This window comes from Lepisma saccharinum, chromosome 22, assembly GCF_977018435.1.
Source record: "Lepisma saccharinum chromosome 22, izLepSacc3.1, whole genome shotgun sequence".
In the NCBI taxonomy this organism is placed as follows: domain Eukaryota; kingdom Metazoa; phylum Arthropoda; class Insecta; order Zygentoma; family Lepismatidae; genus Lepisma; species Lepisma saccharinum.
This window is the reverse complement of record NC_139250.1, coordinates 16,058,444-16,085,325: the sequence shown is the minus strand read 5'-3', so window position 1 is coordinate 16,085,325 and position 26,882 is coordinate 16,058,444. Positions and strand designations below refer to the sequence as shown.

General features: G+C 38.0%; 2 protein-coding genes across 4 annotated transcripts in view; one reads left to right on the top strand and one right to left on the bottom strand.

Moving 5' to 3' along the window:
• The window catches only part of ND-24 (NADH dehydrogenase ubiquinone), a 33,516-nt gene extending 21,699 nt beyond the window's left edge, over positions 1-11,817 (bottom strand). The window contains exons 1-3 of the mRNA XM_083143641.1: positions 11,555-11,817; positions 5,697-5,756; positions 4,490-4,552 (exon numbers count right to left, since the gene is read on the bottom strand). Of these exons, the coding sequence (XP_082999767.1) occupies positions 4,490-4,552; positions 5,697-5,756; positions 11,555-11,587 (156 nt within the window). The 5' untranslated portion in view covers positions 11,588-11,817. The remainder of the gene's footprint in view (positions 1-4,489; positions 4,553-5,696; positions 5,757-11,554) is intronic.
• A 1,619-nt stretch (positions 11,818-13,436) lies between these two features.
• Positions 13,437-26,882, top strand: part of Tgs1 (Trimethylguanosine synthase 1) — a 49,448-nt gene continuing 36,002 nt past the window's right edge. The window contains exons 1-2 of one of the 3 annotated variants that reach the window (XM_083144159.1): positions 13,437-13,725; positions 23,769-23,897. In XM_083144159.1, coding sequence (XP_083000285.1) covers positions 23,803-23,897 — 95 coding nt within the window. In that variant the 5' untranslated portion in view covers positions 13,437-13,725; positions 23,769-23,802. Of the gene's footprint in view, positions 13,878-14,282; positions 14,302-23,768; positions 23,898-26,882 lie in introns of those variants that run through there. The other 2 variants (XM_083144160.1, XM_083144161.1) reach the window with 2 other exon arrangements.

The window sequence follows — 26,882 nt, the reverse complement described above, 5'->3', positions numbered from 1 at the left end:
TGCCAAGCATTTTGCCACTAACCTGTGGCCCCTAAAACAGGACAGGGAGGGTGGCACAGATGGACATTCATCTGTTGCTCTATTGAGTGTTTTTCAAGAGTCGCAAAAGATTCAGTTCAGTCCCTTTCTTTTTTAACCTTCGTGCCTTCATCCCTCTCTCATATAACGCCGCTGGGCAATGCAGTGACAATAATCAGAGGAGCTGGTTGCTGATAGACGAGAAGAGGAAAAAGATGTGACAATGCTTTTGACTGTCAATCATGATACTTTGTGGTTTTGTCAAAAAGAGGGATTGGGTAAGGACACATACTGCGGCAAAGAGAATAGGTTGATGCTTTTTCAACAGGCACTCATAACGTGTTATAATTTTTCAGAAAGTCACGAAATTTGTAATACACTAATTGTCACACTATACAGGCGCGGTTATCTGTATAGCGCTAATGTGCAGTGAACCCCCAGTAATATACAAAATAAATAATAACTGAGATGTTCATAAGCGTAGATTGACAAATTCTGTTGGTGAGAAGGAGAAACCGCGGGACAGAGCCACTCAGCTCCCCTCTAGTTCCTTTTCGTGCAAAGTCTCTGCTGAACCTCCGCAAGGCAACCCCTACCATACTAAAAGCAGAGGACGGCTAGCAGAAGCTCAACGCGTACATATGGCGAAAATACATGCAGTCTGAGACTGGAGGAAGGTTGTCTCGTCAAAACGGACATGCGCAGTTCGTAGGATCACCAGCGAGCTGGAGTGAACCACGCTCTTCTCTCTTCCAGTGTTGCACTATGTGTTTCAATTTGAATTCATTTGGCATTCTCTTTGTATTATTTATATTTTACAATACTTATTAGATTAATGAAGAGGGTGTTATATAAATGTAGAGGTAACACCGAACGAAAGCTAGAAGTAAAGATGATGGGACAAATAAGATAAATATGATAGAAAACAACTTGCCTACACATTCAGAGTTTTCTTCTTTAAGATGGAAACACTTCAGGTGGAAGGAGCCGAAAAGTCAAAAATAGCGCGAGGGCGAGGGGTCGCTTATCGGACAAGACTTAAACAACCTTTTGGTCTTCTTACCCCAGGCTAAATGCTTTCGTTGACATGTTAGACTTTTTAGGTTTAGTTGTCTTAGAATATATACACTGCAATTTTTGGGGCTTTACCGTGCTTGACCAAAAATGTAGTATTTACTATTTATGCTAAGATAAATAAACCTATCAAGCCTAACCTAACAATAAAGGCATTTCGCACTTACGTCAGAAGACGACCAAAAAGTTGTTTGAGTTTCGTGCGATCAGTAATACTCTAGCGCGAGAGGGTGTTCGAGGGGACGCGCACGATTGACTTTGTTACATGTCATTGTCTCCATACTTGTTAGTTTGTTTTGAAGTGCGTGGCTGGTGATTGAAATATATTTGGCATGGTGATACGTTGAGTGGAGTGGGTGGATTGTGTATTGGAAGGAGTGTAGTTGTTGCTGTGTGAGAAGTTAGAAATAAGTTTATTCAAATGGCTAATGTTACGGTGAAAAGCCTAACGGAAACAAAATTTTCGTCACTGTCGCTTGAAAGGAAACTGGAGGTAAAGCGTGTTGGTCGGCCGACGCCCCCTTGGACATTACCCAACGATCGAAAAGTAAGGACAAGGAAATCATAAGGAAATTTAACATGGATGTATATTCAAGAAATGAATGGATTTGTGGGTGCAGTGAAACTAACAGGTTATTCTGTTTCCCTTGTTTATTATTTAGTGTGGATGGCGAAGTATCATGGACAAAAACAGGAGTTGTTGACCTCAGTCACTTGTCCCAAAAAATCAAGAAACATGAAATTTCCAAGACTCACATGAATTCTGAGTTAGAGCTCAATCTTCTGGGGAAGCAAGACATACGACAGCAACTCGACAACGCATACAGACTTAATATTCAGAGACATAATGATCAGGTTCGTAAAAACAGGTACATTCTGTCAAAAATAGTTGACTGTGTAAAATTTTGTGGGGTGTTTGAATTAGCGCTCAGGGGGCATGATGAAACAAGTGAGTCACAAAATCCTGGAGTTTTTCGTGGCCTCGTTGATTTCAGTTCTGAACTTGACGTTGCCCTCAGGGACCACTTATCAAAAGCAACTGTTTTTAAGGGCACGTCAAAGGACATTCAAAATGATTTGCTATCGTGCATGCTTGAAATTTGCCACGAAAAGATAAAAGATGAAATAGCGAGTGCAGACTTCGTATCGGTAATTGCTGATGAAACAACAGACATTTCATCAATTTTTCAATTGGTTCTTGTTCTGAGGTATGTTTTGCCCAATGGAAACCCAGTCGAACGGTTTTGGGGCTTTTTCACTCCCCCTGACCATGATGCTAAAGTTCTATCGGCATGCCTCAGAGAAGCTTTAATGCAAATCGTTGGGGACCCGAATCAAGTTATTTCGCAAAGTTATGATGGTGCGAATGTCATGAGTGGTCGCCACTCAGGTGTTCAGACTTTGCTCAGGGAAGATTTTCAATACACGCATTACATACATTGTTATGCTCATGTTTTAAATTTAATTTTGGCACAAGCAACCAGCCAAAATACAGATGTACGAGTGTTTTTTGCTGATCTGAGCGAAATTCCCACTTTTTTCTCACATTCCTCACAAAGAACTGCAGTTTTAAACGAAATTGTTGGAAAAAAGTACCCCGTGTTTCAAATACAAGATGGAACTTTAAATCTAGAACAGTCCAGGTTGTACAAGAAAACAAGGAATCTTTAATTGAGTGTCTTGAGAAAATTGAAAGAACTACTCGTCAAACTTCCACCATAGCTCAGGCAAGAGGTCTTCGCTTAAAACTAGAGAATGAAACTTTTCAGTTTTGGTTGTCAGTATTCTACCTCATAATGCCCCATGTCGATATATTATATGAGCAATTACAGAACCGAAATATAGATCCTATACAGGTTAAAGATGCAATGCTGGGGTTCGAATTGGCAATTCAGAAAGTAAGAGACGTACATACTGAGAGAATTGAAGAATCATCCCAGGAATTTTCACAATCAGCAAAGCAAAGGTGTCGGGAACCGAACATATCAAAGAGTGTTGCTGCAAAAGAAGTTTGCAAGGTTATAATCAGTCACACAAAGGAATGCTTTCAGTTTACCAACCATCTTCTTGCAGCAAATCTTTTTCTCTCAGATCAATTTGCCAGTTACGAAAAGAAATTTCCACATGTGTTCCTTCAAAAAACTCTAGAGGCTTACCCCTTTATTGAAGAAAACAAAATTCGAACAGAACTGGAAATCCTTTACATGCGTCAAGACTTTCGGGAGGTGTCGGGAGCTTTAGCACTACTACAGTTCATGATGAGGAACAATTTATATACAACTTTCAGTCAGTGTATTAAGTTATTAAGAATATTAGTGACCATTCCTATGACAACCGCAGAGGCTGAACGCTGTTTCTCCACCCTTAAACGTGTGAAGACTTTTCTCCGGAGCACGATGACAGAAGAGAGGTTAACAGCTTTGGCCATGCTTTCGATAGAAAAGGAGTTCATCGGTAGCATCCAAGACTTCAACCAGGCTGTTATTGATAAATTTGCAAGAAGAAAGGAGAGGAGACTAGACTTTCTCTACAAACATGCACAGTAATGCAAGTAGGTGAAAAATATATTTTGTTTTAATATTTCTTGTGCGCTTTGATTCTTGTTTAATTCTGTTCATTGCAAGAAAGAAACATATTGCATAGAATAGAATCGAATCGCTTTGATTTAGCGATATACTTTCGAATAGTTATATAAGAATTATCTTGTAATCGAGGGGTCTTGGGTTCGATTACTGATACATACTCATTTTAGCAGGCAGAGATTTGTATGTTTAACTGTAGGGTCAGGACAGTGGTGGGACCAGAAAAGAGTTGGCAAGAGTGGAAGAGGCAAAATTGAGGTGAGAATATTTTCTGAATTCTGAGATACCAATAAATACAATACCATACGAAAATCTTAAATTAAAATGATCGCCCCCTACACACACACTCCTTGGTGCTGTCACTGTTATTTGAACATAGAGCAAATTAACTTTGTCAGTAATCTACCGGCCAAAATTTGATAATTTTTCCAGTACTATCTCTACGAACCAAAGCGTGTAGTGTCTCAAAAGGTTTAGATAAGCCCACTTTGCATAATTTTGGTGAACCCCCAGGAAAATTATGCACGAGCCACGCCTGTAATGTTATAAACTTGGAAATAAAAAATCCACAGAATATTATCATCACCCTGTAGAAACAAGTGGAGCAAATCAAATGCTTGCAGTTTGACCTCTAGTAGTGGGGAGGGAGGGGGAGGAAGAGAGAGAGAGAAAAGAGGGGGGTATCATGGTGAGAATCTTCAAATCTTTAATTACAATGTACATTGGACAAAACTTCATTTTACAGTTCTCATAATTACAAAAATCTTTTGAGGGAAAACTTGAGCTGTGAACAGAACTGTAACAGAAATACTTACCTTTTTGTTTTCTGGTGTAAATTCAAATTTAATATCAAGATTATTTTCTGGAGAATCTCTATGCTGAAAAAAAAAGATAATTATTATATGGTGGCACGAGAATTATTTCATGAAAATCACTACAATGTTTACTCATGTAAGATGTATTTTACAAGATACCTTATGAAAAATTGCTATCTGTTCTGGTAACATGTATCAAGTATGTAAGACATTTTTGTCTTCTTATGCATACTTCAAATGTAGAGTTATAAAATGGAAATAACAAAATGATAGATTAATTACTCTTGTAGTTTACAGCTGTTACAAGCATAAACAGTTATTTTGGTGACATTTCAGGAGAACACAGCTCCCTCTATCAGACACTTATTTCTAGTTTGATTAAAGATAGTTACAACAATGGGGAAATATGTTATTCAAACAATGGCCAGATGAAAGAAAATATTTTAAACTTATCACACAAAAACTAATCTACCTAACCTACACATTTTTTTGGATGATTAATTTCAATTCTTTTTCTTTCATCTGGGCATTGTTTGAACAACATAACCAGATGTTGGGCACACCTGGTACTGGCAACATTGGTTGTGCCCTCTGACACAACCAATGTTGCCAGTAAATTTGATTTAAAAATATATAGTATAGCCTATACATATTTTTTTATGAGAATGCCATAATTAACCCCATAAATCATCTGTAATGCATAAAATGTGTAAAAGTTTATCATTATTTCATCAATTCAATAAATACCCACACAGACCATCAATACAAATTGAAAATTATGCATGAAACTCCACAGCTGTCTTTTATCCATGTTTGTTTTTGCATTCATGTAGAGCATGATATTCTTGTTTAAGGTTTAAAAAAATAGTAACATAGACAAAGTTAACATCCAGAGTAAGTTTTACATCTCGTATTGAATTTTGTACACAAGTTATATACATTCAAAGTCTAGAATGCATGACTTTTTGGACACCCCGTACATAAAATGTTAAAAATTCTGGAGCATGAATAGAAGAAAATTGAATGGAATAACTGCATTGAGTCACTCCAGAGAACTAGCCTAACCTACTCTAAATCAAAAAAATGCTAATAAAACTTAACTGGTGTACTCTATTTATGGAGATGCCCAACAATTGGAAGTTGAGGCAGATGTTTTGATTGTAACACACTGATTAATATTTAAAAATTCATGATGAGGACTACTCACATTAAATAGTTCACTTGATTGTGTGGCTGTTGAAGTCTGGATACTCCTTATATTCCTCAACTGAAAAATATAAATAATATAGTATTTTGACTAAACGTTTCTGTGAAAACCATTTCACATTAGACAAATATGGGTCATTCTAACAAAAAAGGGGTAGAAACCTTGTCCGGTAGTTTTAATTTTTTTAAAAAAATATTTACACATTCTTTTTAGTAGGAGTTAATTCAGTCATTAGTTGCAAGATTCGTCTGCTTTATTTCTTCCAGAAATAATGTTTCCTCTTTTCAGAATTTTACATAGAATATGTAGATTTTTCCCCTCCGTGGACCGTCTGCAATCAAAGTTTGTGGATGTAGATGATTTTTATACTTTTCCTTTAGACAAGCTTTAATATATTGCAATTAACTAATTAATCACCTTAGAACCTCCTATGAACATCAAAAATACAATTTTATGAAAAATATTAGTTGAGTAAAATACCAAAATATAATGTCCCACCAAGTGGACACTGGTTAACAGTTCCTATAAAAATCCACAAAGTGCAAGATTGTTTACTCCACATCTGGAAATTGTAGGGAATGGAAGTCATTGTGATTTCAAGGTACAGTTGGAGGTGCATGTCTTGGGTTTTGTATGAGATTTTTGGGATTGAAGTTCTGATATCTGAACTTTGCTGAGATCACATGTTCACTCCGTGGACAAGCTTCTCAAGGTGAGAAATTTTGCAAATCATTAATTTATGAATTTAGTGATACACTTTAGCCCCGTCTAGTTCGCTGCACATTTTGACATTCAGTGCAGTGAAGGTGTATCCAGTGTCAGGGTGGTGCAAGGAAATGACGTTCAACCAACTAGATGGAAAGCGGTGTTCAAGTTCAGAAGATTCAACAAATGCCTCTCTGCAGCTTTAAACGGTCATTTGATTAGTTAGTACTCACCATGTGACCATACACAACACATACACCGGTCCAGAAGGTAGTGAGTGCAAATGGTGCAGACACCAAATACACTACTTGACTCCAAATCAATAAACTAGACAACTCGGTGGTGCACCGTGTAACCAACTAGATGCTTTGGTGCAGAGTCAAAAAGGGCAGCGAACTAGACGAGGCTATTATGTCCCTTCCGTGGATGTCCCCTCTGTTATCCACGGTCATGTTTTTATCATTTGCTGAATCCTAAGCAATAAAAATATTTGTAATTCTAGACCCAGTTATCCTTTTAAACTGATTTTAAACTGAGTTCTTGTAGATTTGAATACATTTTATTTCTTTTCTTGTTCACCAAATGAACAAGCCAATAAATAAGAAGCAATTATTATTTTTAAAATGTAACCTGTCATATTTGTGGTAGTTTAAAATATTTTGATAATGTGTCTGAAACTGACAACTCTTAATTTTTCTTATTAATTATCTCTTCTCGGTCGAACACGTCTCACTCATTTATTTAGTCACTTTTTACATTCGTACTTACCTATTGTGCATTGCAAAACATTCTTTAAGGAGTGATTTTGCTATTCTCTCGAAAATAATGTCAATAACAGTAATTATTGTTCATCCTTTTTTCACTTCCTTAAGACACAATATGGCAGGCACAGCTTCTGCAGCGTCGTGGATCAGTGGGTATACAGTGTTTGCAACCTTCTTAACCAAAAAATGCCCAACAAACCATTCACACATAGCCCCAAAAACCATTCTACTGGTTAATTTCTAATTGTAGTCCAAACTCTAGTATCCATAATTTTTAATCTGACAGTAAATGCTCTTCTTTATGCTATTCTCTATAAATTCCTGAAGAATTCTTAGCAGTCCACCACAATTTTTCTTTCTATGTTCAATAGTGTCTTGCCACATGGTTCACCTTAGCCATATTTTCAGACGTCTTATTGCAGATATAGACCCGTATAGCTGTAGCCCAATCCAATGGCATAGGATAAATTCTACATTTTATTGAAAGAGTTATCATACGTGCCTGAAGGGAAGGCCAGACAAAATATAAAGGTAAAAATTTACTATCCTTCGGACACCTCTATTTTTTTGGTTTCGTCAATTTTTGACATTCATACTTACGTATCTGCTTCGCGGAACATTCCTGAAGGTGTATTAACGTTGTTTTGATGAAATTAATTGCAATTTTTCACATTAGCAGAACGTCTTGTTTTTCCTTCACTGAGACACAATATCGCGAATACACCTTCCTACATAATTGCGCGTCCGGCTTCTCTTTTGCCAAATTTTTGACATTCGAACTTACGTATCTGCTTCGCGGAACATTCCTGAACGTGTATTGACGTTGTTTTGATGAAAGTAAGAGCAATTTTTCACATTACTGCTACTTCTTCCTCCTACCTTTCCGTTTGCCTCACACACAACATGGCGCGGACACCTTCGTAAATAATAACGCGTAGGAATGACGCATCGGCCTTGTTTTTTCTCGATTTTCAATTGTTATGCAGTGTTTCAATCTTCGGAACCCAAGAAATGCCCGTCGACAAACTTAATCACATCTATTTACGAATATTTTTTTCGAAACCAATTTTTAACTATTGAAACCTTTGCGTGGCCCTACTAACCTATCCACGCGCCAATGGTTCGTGGGGCTAGCGCCAATGGTTCGTGGGGCTAGCGCCAATGGTTCGTGGGGCTATATTTTTCACTATTGAAACCTTTGCGTGGCCCTACTAACCTATCCACGCGCCAATGGTTCGTGGGGCTATATTTTTCACTATTGAAACCTTTGCGTGGCCCTACTAACCTATCCACGTGCCAATGTTTCGTGGGGCTAGCGCCAATGGTCCGTGCGGCTAGCGCCAATGGTTCGTGGGGCTATATTTTTCACTATTGAAACCTTTGCGTGGCCCTACTAACCTATCCACGCGCCAATGGTTCGTGGGGCTAGCGCCAATGGTCCGTGGGGCTATATTTTTCACTATTGAAACCTTTGCGTGGCCCTACTAACCTATCCACGCGCCAATGGTTCGTGGGGCTAGCGCCAATGGTTCGTGGGGCTAGCGCCAATGGTTCGTGGGGCTATATTTTTCACTATTGAAACCTTTGCGTGGCCCTACTAACCTATCCACGCGCCAATGGTTCGTGGGGCTAGCGCCAATGGTCCGTGGGGCTAGCGCCAATGGTTCGTGGGGCTATTTTTTTCACTATTGAAACCTTTGCGTGGCCCTACTAACCTATCCACGCGCCAATGGTTCGTGGGGCTAGCGCCAATGGTCCGTGGGGCTAGCGCCAATGGTTCGTGGGGCTATATTTTTCACTATTGAAACCTTTGCGTGGCCCTACTAACCTATCCACGCGCCAATGGTTCGTGGGGCTAGCGCCAATGGTTCGTGGGGCTATATTTTTCACTATTGAAACCTTTGCGTGGCCCTACTAACCTATCCACGCGCCAATGGTTCGTGGGGCTAGCGTTAGGTACTAGCTAGTATCTAATCTCGCTGATTCTTGAAATCTACACGGAACTTTTTTAAACCGTAACTTGCCACGTCCCTGCACTCTCTTTGAACACGCATATACCCACATCCCATTCTTTCTAACGAGTAGCTTACATTCACTGCCACATTTTGGACATTCCTTTCCTCTCTTAACTACCCCGTGTTCAACCAAAAACTGCACATGGTTCTCCACGCCCGGAACAAACTTGACCACACACCCACCACACGCCATCCTTCTACCTCCCGTTCCACCGTTCTAACTCTCGTCGCAAACGCAGACAGTTCGAAACACTGGATACCAACAAAACACAATCACGACGCGTCACGACGGTGTACGAAGGTGATGGTGTATGAACGTGATGGTGTAGCAAGATGTACGCGCCAACCGCTATCTCCGTCGGAGAATTAATTTTCAACAAACAACATCAATTTCATCTATGAAACATTCCCACATCACAAAAAACACCTTCCCGATGTTCAACAATGCTACAGGAACTAATTACGGTAAGTAGTTTCTTCTGTAAAAATAAATAAATGTGTCCGAAGGATAGTAAATTAGTACCAATATAAAAAAATAACATACTTATACTAAAAGCACTAATAATTGATGGCATGAAGGATATAGATAGTAGCAATTTAGGTGATTTCGGTATATCGGAGACACATTAAAATCGGATATTTTTTGTTTTGCATGGTTCGTACTTACCAATTGTGTATTGCGGAACATAGTTCAAGGTGCCATTATGGTTTTTACACGAAAACAAAAACAATTTTTTCATATACAGAGTGATTTTTTCTTATTCCTTTCTTCGCTTCCATAACACACATTTTGGCGGGCACATTTTGACTCACCTTCTGGGTATGCAGAGTTTCCAACCTTCTTCACAGAAAAATACCTGCTATCGTGTTTGTCACGTGTGAAAATTTTACATTATGCATGGGTAGCTGACGGATAGCTCCACGAACCATTTCCGATAAGGTTAGGTTAGGCAAGCATAGTGAAAAAAAAGGGGTTGGAAACACTCACAGCGGCTTACGTCATCAAACGTATGCAGCATGCAGTTCACATAGTGAAAGCAATGGCAATTGTGCGTCGGTGAGTTATTTCTCTTGAAAAATACATGATTTCCCGATCAAATATATTCCATGATGAAAGAAAATACCTCAATGAATGTTGGAAAGCTTGCACAAACTCATTTTCGTAAGTAGTTTCTTGTGTAAAAATGAAGAAATGTGTCCGATATACCGAACTTTTACCTATTATTCAATTATCCTCCAAAACTAGACTTTTGAATGAGGATTCTCAACCAAACAACTTCCATATAACCATGACCAGGTGACTTCAAAAGGTGACATTCAAAGCAGGTTTTATAATACCCTAAATAAATATTACCTACATGCAGTGAATGCTTTTTAACATGAACCTTAGTTTATAAAATCAAAGTGAGAAATATTTTTGGTAACAGTTTCATACATCGGAGAAACATTTATTCAATTTTACACAAGAAACTACGTATATAAATGAATTTCTCCAAGGTTTACAATATTCGTCGAGGTATTTTCTTTCATTGTGGAATATATTTGACCGGGAAATCATGTGTTTTTAAAAAGAAATATCTCACCGACGAACAATTGCCATTGCTTTCATTTGCTTGCCCTATGACAACCGGATGCTGCGTACGTTTGATGACGTAAGCTCCTGTCAGTATTTCAAACCGAAAAATACCTGCTATCGTGCTTGCCTAACATAACCTAACCTAACCTTATCGGAAATGGTTCGTCGGGCTATCCATGAATGGTTCGTGGGGCAACTAGTTACGGAACTGAGTTTCTGTAGACTTTTGGAAGCTCGTGGAAGTGTTTTCTCCCTTCGTTCAACTTATTCGGCCGGTAAATCATGTATTTTTGGACATTAATGTATCTCTGATGCACGATAGCTCTTGCCACCATTAGCATGGCTTTTTAAGGTAACAGTATGGTAAGGTTCATGTTAAAAATCATTCACTCCATGTAGGTAATATTTATTTAGCGGTAGTTACACAGTAATATATGACACGGTAGTGTTCTAGGGTTAAGTGTGACTGCCACACCACAAAAGTTTCATGATGAATTTTCTAATTTTTTGTGCAGTTTATCTTTCCTTAATTATTTTGTGTATATTTCGCATGCTTTTGGGGGGCTCAGCCCTTCTAGACCCTACCTAACTACGCCTATGTCTATAGGGCACATCACTGATAAAAAATATTCTTTTACACCCCTACAGATTGAATATGACAATTTCGAATAAAATGTTGTCCGCCAAGAGGGTAATTTTTAATTTTCATGTAACTCCAAATATGTTCACTGAATAACACATTATCAGACCAAATCTCGAAATGAATCATTTCAAAGTTAATTGTTTTCCCACACTTACAAGATTAAAATTCCGAAGCTTAGAAGACAGCATTCTGCAGTCCTTAGCTTTAGCGAGCCCCACGGCAAATTAGTTCACTTCGAATTCGATAGGTATAATCGATATCAAAACTCCTAAGTGAGATAGTAGATAATATCAATGTTATTTCTAAACATATAAACCTAATACCGACACAATTTAAGTTTTTACGTATACTAAATACAACTGTTACGAAGCACTATGTAGATCTAAAACCCAATATATATGTTTTTTAGATTGTTTTCGATTTCGAAAGAATCGATTTTCACTAAGGAATCGATTAGGTGCCTCCAGAAATGCGCAACGGTGGATGTTGGAGCAAGATGGTAGCAAGACAATTCTATTGCAAGACCACTGAGCAATCCCTTTTTTCGTTAACCCTCACCATGCCCTCACTTCAGTCTAAAAAAACTAATATTTATGTACAAACACCAACGAAATTTTCCCAGTCGTGTCCTCGTTCCTTCAGAGAAATCATTTAAAATGAAAATGAACATTTCACTGCTGCAATCCCAAATACTCTGAAAATTCCAAATGATTGTGTTTATGTTTATCAAGCGGTTTATGCTCTGGTTCTTCGCAGAGCTGTGTTATAAATTGGGCCGAGTCTGCACGTGTCAGCAGTAAGAATAAGCGTCAAATTTGCTCCTGCCACGTAATTCGTCTGCTAAGATGATGGTACAAATCTTAAGAAATCTAAAGTAGTTACCTAACTTTTCTATGATGCAAGTATATGATTAGTGGGAATGAATGTACAGGTAATTTAGGCCCTTTTCCTGTAGAAAGCATTTAGCGATATTATTTTAATGCTAACAGAACCTAGCCTAATTACGAGAGCATTTAGGTTTATATTAGAAGAATGCTAAGGAACATAATCTTAAAGAAATTCGTGAAAGTGATCGCTACAACTTCACAGTATGTGTTGCAGACGTAATTTCATGAATAACATGATGAAATCACGATAAGACTAAGACCGAGTCTGTTGCCACGAGCATATTTTTTGAGGTTCCAGCAGAAAAAGAACGTGGCAGCAGCCACTGCCTATAAATAGTTATAAGCTGTGTCTGAAAGTGAAATTTATTGAAAATATTAATTTTTATTTCAGAAATGCAAAAACGTCACTTCAGGTGGGAAAGGTGTAATCAATTCGAGATTTACGAACATTTCCCTGTCACGAAAATTTCCCCGACTAGTCGGGAAAGGAGAAAACGAGAAATGTTCTGGACCTGATTTTCCCCATTGCGATTTCGGACAAGGATAATCTATACTGGGTGCGTTCCGAAAGTCTTAACGAAACGAACGCATTCAACGAAAATAACTGGGCTCGTGAATCTGGTGAAACCAGTTATTTTATGGACTTATGGGACACTCTAGGCGAAAGCGCAGGCGCAGCGTTTTGTTTAGAGAAAGTTTCCGCATGGCGTCAGCGGAAGGAATGTCCTTATGGCAAAAATAAACTCTATTATGGCCACTGTTACTCATTTTAATCACATTCTAAGAACGGTCAAGGCATACTTATCTTGTGCATGTTTGAATCCATCAGCACGCGCTTTGTCTGCAAGGAGCAGACGATTTTCACGGAACAAACCAGCATCCTGGCCCGTGCGTTTGGTGAATCTCGTTCTTGCAGGAAACGCACGGAATGCGACTTTTGGGACAGCATAATGAAACTCACGAAACGCACGGAAGCACTTATGGAACGGCCAGTTGCCATAACTCGTTTAACGCGTTAAACTCGTGCGACTTTCGGAACGGGCCCAATATAATACAATAGATTATCGTTGTTTGGGATTTACAAAATTTCCCGAACAAGAAAAATCGAGCTCGCGCAGCCGAGTTCGCCAGTTGGGCTCAGCCGGTCTTCCTCTCCGCACAACAGTCTTGCTACCTTGTGTTCTGACGTCAGACGAATAATGCCTACGAGGTTAGGTTAGGTTCAATTAGCATAAATACAATGAATAATAATTATTATTTAGGGTAAGAGAACTAACCATAGCTAGCCTAACCTAACAACGTAGGCACTTAGCATTAAATTAAAACGCTGTCAGAACACAAGTTTGCTCAAGTGTTGTGCGATAAGTGAGTCCCGTCATCAGCATCACCATCTTCACACCATCACTGACAGCTATTTTCTCGACAGAATTAAGAGGAAGGTTGGTGATGTTTTCAACTTTCTGACGAAAATATTGCTTTATTTTGGATCATTTTTATATCAGTAATCACACGATTTTATAATTTATTTACTCTTGTCAATCGTGATTGTTAGAGTGCCAAATTTTGTGAATTTCTTCTCTTGAGAAATTGCGTAAGTTTCGAGTGAATGGTAGGCATCTGATGGCCTTTGTGTATGCAAAGTTATAATTATGGAACGGAGAACAAAATATTGTCCGCGATAATCCAATATTCTGTCAAATTGTAGAATCATGGATACCCGAGAAGTACGTTCTCTTTAATAAATTTCACGGTAATGAGTTACTTGAACATGTGTTGCTACCAATTTCAAAGTGGGTTGACATTCCAACATATCCGTTGTATTCAATAATGCAAGCAGTTATTTTAACCTACAGTATTTTCGCATGAAGCTTCAACTTGCCGTTCCACTATTGCATGCAGATGTCAAATGCTAGCAATATTCCAAATTTCAATATTAGCGATGTTCTTGTTTAAAAGCATGTCTGATCTGCATGCCTGAATATGCATTAACGTGAACTCAAGTGTTTCTGATTTTGGTAAGAGTCTAGTTTACGTCCTTTTCATAAGGAATACGTGTCATATATCGTTGGAAAGGTTATTGTATAAGGAATTCAATAAACTAAATCCCAAGGCGAGGAAAAATTTCCTGGAGGAAAAAACCGAGAAAAAACGATGTTGTCCGGATATGCATGATTAAACGTACTGAGGACATTTTTCGATGACGAAGCACGTATTTAGGGGTGAAATGAGTGCTAATGGAGCCTAACCTAACCCCGTAGGCATACCTCGTTCCCGTGAATGGTTAGTGACAGAAAGTGTAAAAAGAAAAACTTACTTACCCTACATATGCTGGAGCACCGGCTGTCTGCTAGCACGGTTTTGTAAACGGGCAAGAAGGACGTAAACTAGACTCTAGCCCTGATTTTTTTTTGTTTTTTTAACATTCATATGCAATATGCATAATCTTGTATTTAATTTTTCAAAATAACTGGCCTAAGAACACGAAGGCTAGGGACAGCATTACCACCTTGGGAAATACATGCTAACAACACCAAACCTGGCCTGCCTAACCTATCCACGTAGGCATATAATAGCATAAATAAGCATGTAAATAGGTTTGGCAAGTTATACTTCGTTTATTTAACCTAATACATGCATACGTGGATAGGTTAAGCAGGCCAGGTTTGGTGTTGTTAGTATGTATTACCCAGAGGTACATGAAACACCAAAATATGAAGATTTGAAAAACCTGTCTTAAAATATTGTTACTTACATTAACTGGTAATATTGTCGTAAAGTAAACATTGCAGACTGACATTTTTTCTGATACCGGCAAAAGCAAAGAGGAGGACTGATCCATTACCCTCCTCAGGCAACATGGGGAAAGTGCCCTGAGCCACCGCAAGGAAGTCTTCGCGTAGCAGCAAAGACTGTTATGGTGGGTTATTGCCATGCCTGTTTAGCCGCCACAGTTGCCGATGATCTTTACCGGATACAGATCAGTGTTGCCATATTCAATTGACAGAAAGGAGCTAAGTTGCCTAATCGGGTCTATCTTACTCTGAAGGTGCCCACTCACACTGGAGAACGATGGCGCAGTGGTATCGTCGCCGCCTGGTAATCAAGGGGTCCCGGTTTCGATACCCGGTGGAGGTGCAAGTGGTTCGGATCCTACTTTAAACTGTAGGGCCAGTCCGGATTAGCCTTACTGTGCTTAAAAGTGGACTTAAAACGTCAAATAAAAATAAAAAAAACAAATCACACTGGGGAAATGCAAACTACCAAGTGATATTTTGTATTTACACTAAATATCAGCGATTACGAAAGTCCTCTTTGTCCTCCTTCGACATCATGGGCGAGAAGGAAAGGAGAGGAGAGGGATGGGGTTAGTCAAGGGGTCCACTGTCCTTCTAAAAATGTCAACCTAAAATTCTATATTTCACACATATATTATTATTTCGGTTATATGAATTTTTGATAATTGTTGAAAGGGCCGATTGAGATTGACATATTTTGTCGCAGGAATGCGATAATATCGAATTGAAGCAATGTTTTTGAATTTCAATTTCAATTTCCTTTATTAAAGGGCGAGGTTCAGCCTGTGGCTGTTCTACCACCTTACAAGCATAATTTCCAGATTGTTATCTTAGCATGCTCTAAAGTGTCAGGTGTCGCAGGTTCGAATCCTCAGCAAGAAATGGTTACTTCAACGCTTGTTGTTATTCTTTTACTGACATAATTATGAAAATTAATAATTACATACACAAAATAATAATTTTATTTCAATAATTCACCATGCATCCTCATCGTCACGATTACGATTATCCTATAAAGCGAAAGCCTTAAAGGTAGCAAGGAACGTAAAATATATGAAATAGTAGTGGTGTCAGAAATGAGATTTCTGTGCATTCAGCGAAACATGGAGTTGGAGTAGTTAGGAAACAGATGAAGACATCTACTCTACATATGTCTTATTTGAAATGTAAAGTTTTGCGATTTAGGCAAATCTGGTTTCAAAAGAACTAAGATGGCAACAGTAGTAGAACTAAAGTAAGAATCACGAACCTTCCGACCCTCTGTAAACAACCGTCTCACTTCGAGTAACGTATCACTCCGCGCCAGCTGTTCGTGAATGGTGCGGCCATCATATGCTGCTCACTCGCAACCTTTAATTTTACGTAACATGGAAAAACGTATTCTTATTTTAACTGATAAGCTACAAATTGAAGCATATTAAATTTTCTACAAGTGATTAAATACGTGTTCTTGTTCAAGAATGAACATATTTTTTCTACGCCAAAAGTCCGATTTATCTGACATTGAGTTAACAGATCCCCCTTCCCCTCTCAGTATGACAGCACCAAAGTTATACAAGAGAGTGAGAGATTCGTTACAGTAAATTCAAGCCTTTTGGTTTTGTTGCTTCCTCTTCCACCAAATTATTGCCCAACATTGTTGACATGTAGAGTATTGTTTTCTCCTTTGTGCAACAAATATACCGCCAGTTTTAGCAGAAGCTAAACAAAGATAAGCCGGGGAATAAAAAGAGATTGTTTATCTTTCTCTCAGTTTCTCGTGCACTAGAACACAAGAAGACGATAATAAGCACATTATTTACGCACGTCTCATGCAAGTAATGTATTTTCTTACCTTGATTCAGCAGTTCCTTTTTGAACGTGAGGCATTTTCGGCGCTAGACATCATCCCGTCTGTCAAATTTGCTTCCCAAAAAGGAACTCAACGTGGTACAAGAGGCGATTTAACGTCGACTGCTAAAATTGGGGAGATCGTCATCAATCATCACTATCAACATCTTCCCCACAGTGGACAGGACGGCTCTTTGATTGAAAGAATACGAAAGCACCTCGCGTTGTATTGCGCCTATCTCAAAATCGGTGTACTTGTTTATACGAGCAACAACGTGTTTTTCTCGCGGGACTCACAACTTGACCGGTCGTTTTCCTTTCTTTCACCAGATCGAAAACACAAAGATGCAGAAACACAATTACACTTGGACACCAACCTCACTGCTTGCTCAGGATAGCACAGACACAACATCACATAAACGTTAAGAACAACCTGCTTCTTGCCACTTTTCAAACGGCTGTATTTCCGAAAGACTACTCTGAAAACACGGGAGACCTTCCTGCATGCATGGAAGTGGCCATGTTCGAAACTGGCGCTATTTTCTTGCTGTTCACGTGATCGATTGTAATTTATACAATAATCATGTATTATTATAAACTGAAACCTTTAATGAAAATATATTTTAAAATGTATAATCCAATGTAATTTACACGTTTTTCTTCCATTAGCGTACTTTCATAGAACGGACTACATGATGCGGAAGAAATCCGTTATTAGGCTGTTGCCAACCACAATACTTTTCACTAAGTCAAGTACAGAAACGGAAGTGGTATGTCGAATGTCGGCATATCATAGTGTGATTTCACATTGTCAGTGACGATCCTCCGTGGATGGGGGAGGGGGTGGGACGCAGGAGTGTATCTATAATACAAAGGTGTTCACCATCCGGATGGTGACATCCTCACACTCCGGAATACTTTTGCGGGTGAAGGAGGGCAGGCCGTAGGGTGAGGGAGGTTGATTTAAAATGAACACCTCTCAACAAGAGAGAAGAAAAATGTGACAATATTTAAAAATTCACCCCCAAATATGCATTTTATTTTATATGTAGCGTACAATAAAATGTGACTGCCTCAACATATTTCTGTATTCTACTGTCTTCTTTCCCCACTTTTATGCTTCTCTAAGTTGCCGTTTTAGTTTCCCTTGGTGTCTTTGCTGCATAATACAGCATTTTTGAACGGGATGAAAATGACACATGAGTGTGTTTTTGGATGAAGTAACTTCAGAGATGTTGAAGTACACTCTGGAGGATACTGGAATGTGTGACATTGAGGTGTAGATCGACCACATTTGTCATTAGTTACGAGACGATGAGGGATAGGTGATATTTGGATTCCAAATTAGTTAGCTGCGCCGTGACGGAGTGGTTAGCAGATCGCGCCACGATGCCAGGGGTCTCGGGTTCGAATCGTGGCCTGGGCATGGATGTTTGTGAATGTCCATTCATCGATTTCATCATATCATCATCATTCATCCCCATCTTCGCAAATTAGCCATAAGTGGCACAAGAGGGGAAGTAAAATAAAGCAAATCAATCAAACCAAATGAGTTATTTCCATTATTTTTATCTAATTAATAATTATTAATTTAGTCAATCAAATCATATGTATTAGCTTACCTTCACTATCTATAATAATAAATCATAACACTTTCAAACATCAAATAAATTTAATGAAGAAACCCCGGTTTCAAAACGTAATTTATCTCAATGTGTCACATTCTTCTAGCAAGGTTTTTTTAGTAAAATATGAGAGAAAATTAATCGTTTGCTACGGAACCGTCTTACTCCTGGGGCATAAGATGTAAATTTTGTATTTGATTTTTTTTAATTTAGCGTTGCTTTTCTTCCACTTTTGGCTAATCCCGACGATGAGAATGAGTGATCGTGAGATGAAATTGATGAAGGGACACTCACAAATAACACCCATGCTGGGATTCGAGCCAGGGAACTTCGGTGATGAGTCTGAAAGTCGGCCACCAGGCAAGATGTACATTTTTTCTTTTTTCTTTTACATACATTCAATAACTTTCAACAGGTCATCAGTGATACACTGCTTATTCCGCATCTGTTGACAAATGGAATGTTTTTACACCTTGTAGGCTATGTGGATTATTTTTTTTTCGTAAGTTTGCAACACTGTTAGGGTACACGTGCTTTTGTTTACAGAAGGTCTTAAGTTCTATGATTCTCACTTTAGTTTTCTTGCAGTGTAAGTTTCCGAAGGAAATATTGGCTATTGGGGAAGCGCCGATGCTGAGAGGAGAGGGGGCAAGGGAGATGGGGTGCTTCACGTGTTACAAAAGTAAACAACGGTTGGTGGGAGGGACTGTGCAGTGCGATTTTTGTGAGTGGTGTCTTTCGTCTTTGTGTTGTTTTCGGGCATTGTCAATTAATTAACAAGCGGAATGGAGCTTGCTCCGAGTTCCGAGGTGGCGGGTTCGTCCTATCTGAACAGTCTGTGAAATTGTGCGATAGAAGATATTTTGATGAAATCTTTCGGTTCGTGTTGTTTTGCAGAAAAAAGCGAAATTGTGATGAAAGGAAGGCGAACGCCTATTTTGAACAATTTAAGAGAAATCGGTAGGGATGGAAAAGAGTATATAGAACTTGCTCAAGATAGGGAAAGATGGAAGGCCTGTGTTGCTGCAGCCATGAACTTTCGGGTTTAAGAAGGCTAGGGAGTTAGTTAAGTCGTCTGCTGGATATGACCGACATTTCAATGTTCCGTGGTATAGACTATCCGTGGTTATGTGGATGTGCGCAGTTGTCGAAACTGTTTTGTTGGCCATGTACTCTTATTTTCGGGTGATAAAAACATGTGGATTTCAGGTGTGGATAACATGGAAAACTTCAGAACCATCAGGGGACGGCACGAGATCTCGTAACAGCATATTGCATCGATGTGTTCCCTAGCTTCATTTGGTAAAACAAGGATTGATTTTTCTTTGAGCAAAGCTTTTAAGAGATCTCTCGATAAGCACAATGACAACGTTAAAAGAAATAGATATATTTTGGAATGCCTAATTCACGCCACTTGGTACTTAGCTACACAAGAATTACCCTTCAGAGGAAGAGACGAAACCAACAATTCCTCGAATCGAGGGAACTATGTGGAACTGCTTCATTTAATGGCCGAAACTGACGATAAACTGAATCATCACCTGCGAACCTCTACAGTTTTCTCAGGAACATCAAACGACATCCAAAATGATATTATTGAGTGCATTTCATCTCACATGATGAATGAAATAAAGAAAGAAGTTAAGGAGAGTGTGTTTGTTGCTGTAATAATGGATGAAACGGCGGCTGTTTCTAACAAATCTCAGCTTTCGACCGTTTTCTGTTATGTCACTTCGAAAGGAGACATAGAAGAAAGATTTGTAGGTTTCTTAGACGTAAGCTCTGATAGTTTGCTAGATTATTTCAAGTTCTGTGTCGCTATGTGGATGACTACAATTGTGGTACAAAACTCGTCGCATAAACTTACAATGGGGCTCAACTCATGGCCAGTGAAATTGGCGGACTACAAACTCTTGTTAAGCAGAAATATTTACAGGTAATATTCGTGCACTGTTATGCACATAGACTTAATCTAGTTTTAGAAAAATTCGTTAATTTCATAAAAGAATGTAAGGTGTTCTTTGAAACAATCTCAGGTTTATTTTCTTCTTTCTCAAAATCATCGAAAAGAACAGAAGCTCTAGGTCGTGAAGTTAAAAGGCGATTGCCGTCAGTTTCTAACACAAGGTGGAATTACATGAGTAGAATCATTGAGGTGGTTTTCAGTTGTAAAAATGAATTGACAAGTTTATTCCATGATGGAAGACACTGATGAATGGGATGGCAAAACTAGAGCTTGTGCAGCAGGATATTTTTGAGCCCTTCAAAACTTTGATTTTAACTTTGTTAGAAGTTTTTCATGCTATTTTTCCAAAAGCCGATATTTTGTTCAGTGTTCTGCAAAAGAAAATACATGATGTTGGGTATTGCAAAAAGAAAATCAGTGATTTTGTTGACAGCCTTACAAGAATGCGTGACAATTTTGATGTTTTGTGGTTGAAAATGGAATATCTGAATGAAAGTGTGAGTGCGCAACAGTCAAAGAGACTAAAAGTTAGTGAAGTTGGTATCAGTAAGAAAGGCATCTGTCGGAGGCTCTTCTACGAAATCACCGATACATTGAAAGGTCAATTTATAACAAAATTTGCAGATATTGATAAATTGGAATTCTTGGCCTTGCTTGATTGTGATGGATTCATAACATATTCAAAACACTTCCCAGAAAAAGCGCTTCACATACTTTTGAGAAACTATGGACAGTTTTTTTTTGACATGATATGCCTCAAGAATGAACGTGCATACATATATGCTTCTCCTGAATTTAGAAGCAAATCAGTTCATGACATAAACATGCACTTGCATACCATTGGACTCACTGAGGTGTTATCTTAAGTAACCAAATTGTGTTGTTTGATTTTAACTATTCCTGCTACAAGTGCTTCAGCAGAACGATCCTTTTCCGCTTTGCGGCGGATACACACCTATTAGAGAAACCCCCAAGGACAGAATAGATTGTTGGGTCTGTCATCGATGGCAATAGAAAGAAACCTGCTTCGAGATCTCAAGAAGAAAACTTCATTTTATGACATCATCATAGAACTATTTTCAAAGAAGAGTCGTCGGATTGATCTGCCGTATAAGTAGCCTTCGATGTTTCTGTAAGTATCAAATTACGTATTTCTTTATTAGGCTAATGTTTATCGTGTCAACAACCAATGTTTGTGATTTCACTTCAGTGCTTATGCCAACATTTTTTTTTCTGATTAGTAACTTTACCAAAATCTAGTATTAAATTGCAGTCGTACCAGAATAATATTTTACGAACTACTACTTGGAAGACATGGGGGGGGGGGGGCATGAGGTGGGGAGGCACCCAAGTCTTACGGCTCCTCCCTTAAACGTCCTACTGATAACCTGTAACACTTTTAAAAATCCCACGCCACGCCACTGGTATTACCCAAGATGCTAATGCTGTCCCTAGCTGCGTGTCTTTTAGGGACCACAGCTTGTATGTACGTACAAGGTATATTTTCCAGGTGGATATTAGTGTTTTTTTAAACAAATGTATACGTTCTTGCACTGCCCTAGCATATAACGCTGCACGGAACTACATATCTGAAAGTTGAAAGTATATACATCCTGGAGTTTCTTCTCTTTCTTAATAAGAATAAAACATGCATACATACAATACTACGGTACTTTAAATTACTATTTGATTATTCCATTTGTGCTAAGATGATAGTAATACCCAAAATGTACCTTGTACATAATTACCGTTGAATGATTTTTTGTGCTTTCCGAATTTGTTTTGAATACAAAAATTTAATTTTGATTTTCATCGTTATTACTCAACCAACTTTCAATATTAATCTTGCACAAAAGCTGCATTATAATAAAGAAACCTATAAGATGTCCAACATTGATAACACTGATACTCGCTATTCGCTAAAGAGGAGGTTACGGATTGGTAAATTATTAACAGAAACGAATGATAAATTAGTAAGAGCAGAATAGAAGATTGCTCTTCTCATTCCGTATATTTACACAAACTCAGATATGTCACCCTTGCTCTACAAATTTTTTAAAAAATGTAACTTGCATTTGTTGCGACTTCGTAAAATTTTGGTCACTGTTTAGTAGTGTTTAATATTTTAAAAAAAGTGACCGTATGTCGTACAGAAAGGTAAGACGAGGAATATTCTTTTTTGCATTATGTTAATTGGAGTACGTGAAAAATAAATTGAAAAGTTTGTAAGAATATCTCCCCACTACTTCAAAAGAGTACGGGTTACATTGTATCATATAACATACATATTATATGAGTACGACACATGCACGAGCAGCAGTTTCATTTTATTGCATAAAATATTTAGTTTCTTTAAACATATTTCAGTTGAAAAGCATGCATTTGGAATTGACAAGCAGACATTAGCATGTAATAAACAAACAAAACACAATCGAAAACACAACTTTCTCCAGTTTATGTTGCCAGGTCGTCCGGCAAGCAGGAGAAAGTTTCACCTTTCAAGGCAGAGGATAAAAATGTTTGGTGCAACCCACCGCCGCCTAAATCTCCCACCTGTCATTATCCAGCACTTTGTAATGTGGTAGATTGAGTGGCAATGGTACAACCGGCCCTTAGCATTAAAATCTAGTCCCTAAATGCATTCTACTAAGGTTCCGATTTACTTCTACTTACTCCCAAAAATTTGGGACCGGGATCGGGAAATGACTTCCCAACTTTTCGGGATCCTGAGCAGTTGGGAAATATCTAAAGTCATTTTAAAAATTTGTTAATTCTCGACATTTTCTGCATTGTAAGTGTCTGGAACTTATCGGAAATTGTTAGTTTTATTCCAGAAATGCAAAACAAGCACTTAAGGTGAAGATGACATGTAGAATTCGAGATCTTCGGAAAATTTTGAACATTTCCTGTCATGGGAAATTTCACATATTTTCCGTCCTGAATTTTAGGATTTAAGAAATTTCCCATCCCGACAAAAATAATTATGTCCCGCTCACCCCTAGTAATTAATGTCACATTTTTGCCATTTTTTATGTGATTGTGACAATGAGTATGAGTTATGATCAGGTGAAATGGATTAATGGATATTCACTACTAACATACTTGCTCAGATTGAGACTCAAACCTGGGACCTTCCGTGGCAAGATTTGAAGTTGGCCACTGAACACTCACGGTCACCAAGCTGCTAAAATTGCAAGAACAAATAGCGCATTTTGTTCAGTGCATATTGTTACATGAATGCCAATATATCCAACTTTGTATTTCAGATCCACATCTACCACCTGGCCAGTTGATGATACCATGTGGGAACCACTGGCCGAAGTTAATTTGACTTTATCAGGGTTACATCCAGACACCAGACATATTTACTGTTTGTGCAGTAGGGTCTTCCTCAGGTTAGCAACACTTCATGTTATAAATAGGTGTATATTATACAACTCCAGTACTTGAGTAGAGATTGGTGTTCACTGTTTAATTTCATCCACAATAAATTAAGACTGTCATAAGTTAAATAATGATATATCACATATTTTAAAAATATTCAAAAGACCCAAAAAATGGTACTTATGTTTTACGAGTGTTATTTACAAAACGACATTTCGAGAATCTACTGTTCTCTTCTTCAGGTCCAAAACTTTCCATAGCCACGTCAAGATACGAGGGTCACTATTTATATTTTGAGCCTTGGCAACACTGATTGAAGTTAGGCGCGATTTGACGTTTGCAGGGAATCGTCTGGCATTATTGACCATAACGTACTTCAAATGTTTTGTCAATAGCTTCATTTGTGTTGTTTATGTTGCCTTGGAGATTGCGCGCCAACAATAAAATGGAATTAACTCGTGAACATTTCCGTGCGATGATTTTTTACGATTTTCGACGTGGATTATCAAGACAAGAGTGCATCGATGAACTTACTTCCACATTTGGCGATGAAGCTCCATCCTTTGCCACTGTGAAACTCTGGTATAACGAATTTAATCGTGGCCACCATTCGCTCACTGACGAGATTCGCGAAGGTCGTCCAAAATCAGTTGTTGTTCAAGAAAACATTGATGCTGTGCAAAACCTAATAATGCAAGATCGTCATGTGACATACTGTGAGATTGAGGCAACCATAGGCATTAGTTCCACCAGCTTATATAAAATATTACATCATCATTTAGCTGTGAGAAAGGTATGTTGTCATTGGATCCCACACAATTTGACAAAAACTGAAAAGGATGCTCGCGTCAATTGGTGCAAACAAATGCTCAATAAATACAATCGTGGTGCTTCAAAAGACGTATATAAGATTGTAACAGGTGACGAATCATGGATATATGCATATGAGCCGGAACGTAAACAGCAGTCGACTGTATGGGTGTTTCAAGATGAACCCAATCCAACAAAAGTTGTTCGCGCTCGAAGCACATCGAAACAAATGGTCACCTGTTTTTTCGGGAATACTGCTCATGTGGCAACTGTGCCTTTAGAGGAACGTAGAACGGTCAACTCTGAATGGTACACAACAATTTGTTTGCCAGAGGTGTTCGGTCAAATACGGAAAACAAACAAACTCCGTCAGATCATTCTTCATCAAGACAATGAATGCCAGCTGTCACACATCTCGTCTAACAACCGACTTTATGAACAGTCAAAAAATCGAATTGATGGGTCATCCGCCGTACAGTTCTGATTTGGCACCCAATGACTTCTTTTTCTTCCCGAATGTCAAGGATAAATTGCGTGGACAACGATTTTCGTCGGTGGAAGACGCCGTTGATGCGTTCAAAAACCATATTATGGAGGTGTCTCGGGAAGATTGGAAAAACTGCTTTGACAAATAGTTCGAACGAATGCAAAAGTGTATTGACCATAAAGGAGAATACTTCGAAAAACAATAAAGCAGTTTTCAATGCCAAATTCCTGTTTATTCATTGTTAGGCTCAAAATATAAATAGTGACCCTTGTATTTTAAAAACCAGGAATAAGGGTGTGGATTTGATGTGTGTTAGACAGGAATTAAAAAACTATGGCTAAAATTGTTGTGGCCTCCATATTTCGTTACAAATTAACAGTCCCTGAAGTTAAAAGATCCTTTCCATCTAAAACACGTATTTCAAGTTACAGCGTGTATTGCATCAGAACAGGAAACATACTGGTGTTACTACGGGTAGTGAAATGACTCGCGCTGATTTTAAACTTTTTAAAATTGTTTAATGTTGAAATGTGTGTTTTAGATGGAAAGGATCTTTTAACTTCAGGGACTGTTAATTTGTAACGAAATATGGAGGCCACAACAATTTTAGCCATAGTTTTTTAATTCCTGTCTAACACACATCAAATCCACACCCTTATTCCTGGTTTTTAAAATATCTTGACGTGACTATGTAAAGTTTTTCGTAGTCGAAGTTTTGGACCTGAAGAAGAGAACAGTAGATTCTCGAAACGTCGTTTTGCAAATAACATACTCATAAAATGTAAGTACCATTTTTTGCATTTTGAATATTTTTAAATATTTTTAAAATACGTGTTATATTGCTATTGTGAGTAATTCACACATTCATAATGAGTTTGGTTAAATAATGAGAATGCCACTTATATTCATTCATTTTGTTGGGAGGTATAATTGATTCTTTGTTTAATTGTTGATGCAGTTGTTGGTTCCAACAATGTAACGACAGCTTATACAACACAACAATTTTGACAGTATTCAATGTATAAGTATTTTTGTTTTTTGTTAAATTTCTCCCATTTTTATAACAGTAACATTGATCAGATTACAAGTATATGATGAGGTGAGTACTAACGTTCTTGTAACAAGAACAAATTAGAATACGATATTTAGAAGAGTGTCTTATCGCTGTTTGGTACTTTGTTTATGGCATATTAAACTATTTAGGTTCAACCACAATAACAAAATTATCAAATATTTTGGTTTCATGTATTTTTAATCATGCATAAATCACTACTTGTGCTATTATATTTATTGTAATTAACTTTAATAATAAATGTGGTGTCTGAATATTGAACAAACAAGGATCCCACTGACCTTGAAATCTTTGAAAACCTCGAATATAGGCTGACTGCACCAGTAAATGACCAATTAAGAACATTTCCTACAACTTTATTTCTACGTCAAAGAAAAAAGAAAGGGAATCCAAGCAAACTGCATGAATGAATTTGTCATAATGTTGGGTTTCATTGAATACTATTTTAAAGTAAATACATATCAAAATGAAAGAAATAGTTATTAAAGATTGGTGAATTCCAACCAAAACACTAGGGTGAATGACCAGCAAAATTCAGTGAATGACTAGCTTATAACATTAAAAGTTGTATTTTGTTTACGAAATGTGTTTGCCTGCTTTCGTTCAAGATACAAGCAGGATTTTCAG